This window comes from Triticum dicoccoides, chromosome 7A, assembly GCF_002162155.2.
Source record: "Triticum dicoccoides isolate Atlit2015 ecotype Zavitan chromosome 7A, WEW_v2.0, whole genome shotgun sequence".
Lineage (NCBI taxonomy): Eukaryota > Viridiplantae > Streptophyta > Magnoliopsida > Poales > Poaceae > Triticum > Triticum dicoccoides.
In genome coordinates, this window is record NC_041392.1 from 128,498,991 (window position 1) to 128,503,067 (window position 4,077).

At 43.8% G+C, this 4,077-nt stretch overlaps 1 protein-coding gene across 1 annotated transcript; it reads left to right on the forward strand.

Moving 5' to 3' along the window:
* The first annotated feature begins 1,034 nt into the window (after window positions 1–1,034).
* On the forward strand, window positions 1,035–3,720 carry LOC119331859. Its single transcript, XM_037605037.1, has 2 exons — window positions 1,035–1,375; window positions 3,039–3,720. Exons 1-2 carry the CDS (start codon window positions 1,170–1,172, stop codon window positions 3,505–3,507), a joined length of 675 nt encoding a protein of 224 aa, XP_037460934.1. The 5' UTR covers window positions 1,035–1,169; the 3' UTR covers window positions 3,508–3,720.
* The last annotated feature ends 357 nt before the right edge of the window (window positions 3,721–4,077 follow it).

Here is a 4,077-nt window from a genome sequence, read left to right on the forward strand (position 1 = left end):
ATCATGATACGATGTTTGTTTTCATAAACATCGCATAAACACATAGATTTACACACGCATCATGTCGCAGATGCACTCACATGAACTTGGCTTGGGTTTTAGCGGATTGCATGTTTAACCACCTCCATTAAGTGTTTAAGGAAATAGTTTTCTCTCTCACATGTTATTGCATATTGTAGTCATAACTTCATGTCATTATGACATGTTGATGTTTGTTTAGAAACATCAAATGCAACACGTAAATTTACATGTGCATCAAGACATAAACACATTCATAGAACATCTACTCAGTTCAGTTTTTAGTGGAGAGGAGTACAAATTCAACCACCTCCCGTAACTATATACAAGTGATACTTGTCTCTCAAACATATTACCATCATGGCTTCATGGCATCACGGCATATTAGTGTTTGTTTTCATAAACATCAGATAGACCACATAGATTGACAATTGACATGCGCAACACGATGCAGACGCACTCACACGACGTCTACTTAGTTTGGTTTTTAGTGGAGGGCCGGTTCAAGCACCTCGCTTAATATCTAAGCCACAATTGACTCTCAAACACGTTCTCGCGTTACAACCATAACTTCACGGCATCACGACATGTTAATGTTTGTTTTCGAAAACATCACACATCACGTAGATTTACACGCGCATAACGACACATACCTCACATGACGTCTACTATGTTTGGCTTTTAGTGGAGTACATGTTTGACCATCTTCGTTAAATACCTAAGCAATACCCGACTTTCAAATTCGTGTGTATTACAAGTTTACAACATAACTTTCTAAAGTTGGAGATAAATTATACGGAGTATTTTTATGGGCAATGGATTTGAGCGACAAGAAGGAAGTAATATGTTCATCAAATATAGACGGCCCTGATCGTGATCTACCAGATCGGACGGACGGGTGGGGAGGCGTGGAAAGCAGCGTCCAGCGTGCCAGCCAAACCTGCCTTCCAACTTACAAACCCGGGCCCACGCGTCATCCGAACAAAAGCCGAGCGACCAAACCCCCACTCTCCCCCGACGCCTGCTGCAAAGGCCAGCACAAGAACCACGCGACACCGGCCGGCGCACGGGGCCCCGGCTTCCGTCCGCCGCCACCCTCTCCTCTCCTGACCGTGGGGCACTGCTCGCCGTGGAAGCGAGCGGGGAGAGCAATGCCGATCGCGCTGGAGAGCGGCGCCCTGCTCGGCCGCGGGGTGCCGGCGGCGTGCGCCGGCTCCTCTTCGGCTGGGCAGGGCAGCAGCAGCCAGGCGGAGGCCGTGCACCTCGAGGAGTCGGAGGAGAGCGAGGGGGAGGTGCAGAGCTCGCTCAGAGGCCCCTTCGACACCATGGACGCGCTCCAGGAAGCCCTGCCCCGCAGGTCAGCCCCCCAATCCGCCCGTAAAGGTTGCGCCTTCATCGGCCTTCGTTGGCTAGTTGCGCCGTAATCTTGGTTCCACAGGCTTATTTTGGGGATTCGTGTATGCGTGGATCGTTTGGAAATTATTGCGTTCTCTTTTTTAGGATTCGTCTGATGCTATGGAGCAGTGCAGGGTGCGGTCATTCAGGTGGAATTTCGGGTGATTCAGTAATGCAGGTGGTTTCTTTTTGGAGAAAGTAGCTGTGTCAGGGTGGTCGTTTTGTTACGAAGTATGGGGATTTCTTGGGTGATCTGAGCCTTCTGAGGCTGTGGGGTGGGATATGGCCATATGGGTAAAATACTCAGCATGTGGATTGACGCTAGAGAGGAACTGAGCTTAATAGTTTGTCTTAGGAAGTTCAGTTCTTCATCAATTTCATCGGCGCAAGGGTTGCGCGGTGTGATCATCCGTCGCCTACGGACCGTGTTTGGCATTGGGGATCTTTAAGAAAAGTTCTATTATTGGTAGTTAGTACTCGCATAATGGTGCCAAACAGAGGATGCGGCTGGGAAGCTTGAAATTTGGTCCAGTTGTAATGGCAGTTTGTTAGTAGCTTTAATCCATCATGCTTTAGTTGCCAGCTGTTTCACATGCTTTTAGTCAAGACTAGTGCTCCGGTTGTTAGTTTCGTAGCCTGCTCTTTTGTAAGCACGCTATGGTTTTCTTTGCATTGACCCAGAGATTACCTCATGCCATGCATAATAACTAAGTATGCTATATTTCTATATATGCCGCCCAAGACTCCAAAACTTCTGTTGGTTGTGGTTTCCTAAATCTGACACTGGTATGTATAACCGTTAGTTCCAACTTTCAACACTAGTTTGTTCTGGCTTAATTAAAATAGTAACCAGCAATAAGCAATCAAGCACTGCAGTGCTCTTTTAAGCATCAGTCTAAAAGGTAATCATGTGAAAATATATATAAGTGCGTTGTTTATACATAAACATGAAATCTTTCCAAACCATCTATCAGAAATTCACATGTCTTAGTCTAGAGGTGTAAATGTCAAATCTATTTCCAGATAGAATGAAAATGTTTATCGCTGCAGCTGCACCTGATCGTACTAGCTAGAGCAATTCGGTGTTGTCCTATGTTTGTTTTCCCTGAAGCTATTTGTTCATGAACCTTATTTGAGTTTTTTATCTGTAATGTGTAAATCGGCAGTTCTAGCTGTTTTTTTTTAAGTAGTGTTCTTTCATTACATATGCTGTACACAAGTTTAAGGAAATATGTAGCTTTTTCTAGTTCAATCAACCTTAACAGAACATGAAGACCCTAGTTTGCTAGGAACTTTTGTATCCACGGCCACAGCTGAAATGCTCATGGTATAAATTTCTATTCACTAGGCTTTGTTCAATATCATTGGTATTATCCAGATTAATCTAACTTAGTACTTATTCACATCATAATGAGCTTATTCATAGATTTCAAGAAAAGGAAATAAAAGATTATACAAGATGATTTAACCAATCAGCTAGATGAGAAGAATATCTTTTTCTTTAGCTGGTGGATAACTATGGCAACTTCATGCTTGAATTTTTTAGTTCCAGCCAATAATGCATTATCGTCTTCACGCTATCTTACATATTAAGAGTGACTTATTTTAATTTCTATTTATTATAGGAGAGAGTCGTCCAAAATCTACAATGCCAAGCCCAGTTCTTTGGCAAGTGCTCGGGATGTTGTGCTCTCACCTCAATCATCAAAAGGGCTTGCTAATCCTGAAAACCCCTCCCCTAAGAAGCGCAAGGGTCCTCTGCCATTCAGCATCGACCAGAATGAGTCGCAGAGCAAAGAGCTGAACCCTGTTGCTGTTGGGGATATCAACAACAGCCCAACGAAGTGCAGGATGCTATCGTCTCCAGCTGCTACAAGCAGTTCTCCATCAAAGAGCAGGAAAAAAGATGAGCATGAGTGCTGTACCCACATGCCTTGCCATAACCTGCAGAGAGAATTCAGTGACATGAATGTCTTTTCTTCTCCACCTGTTGGCCTTCAAACACGACCGATCTCAGTGTCAACCGCTGGTCAGCAAGATGTGGGGGCGTCAACTGATGTGGTTTCTCCCAGGGAAAAGCGCAGGAAGAATTAAAACAGGGCGTGTCGGTATTTTCATCGGTCAACCGCTGGTGTCCATTTTAGACTGCAGAATCTAGTGGCTAGTCAGTGGTACCCATATTCGGTACAATGCTTTGATTACAATGTTCAGTCTTCAGTGGTGGTTTTGTATAGTGCTAGCCTTCTGGTATTCTTCCTTTTGATACATAATTATAGAAATGAATATGGAATTGAGAAAGGGACGCTTTATCTTATAAGCCATATGCGCTTTGATCAACGATTTTTCATTCGTTGTGCATTTACCTGTTTGGTTTCATTCATGGACGACCATGGGCGTAATCCCTGTTTTGTTTTGCGCAGTTTGATTTATTTATTTTAAAGACAAAGGGAAATAAGTTTATGACACGGATGACCAAAGACCAAAGGAAGTCAGGTTCACTTATAGCTCAACTGAAGATGCTGTAGGTTTCATCAGGGACAGTTGAAGATGAGATATTGGAGGAAACCAAATCTTGTGCCATTATAGCTGAAGATTTGGTTCCATCCAAATCTCACATTCAGCTTGCAAGGTTAGGTTCTTGAGACAGATTCAGGTGTCCATCCA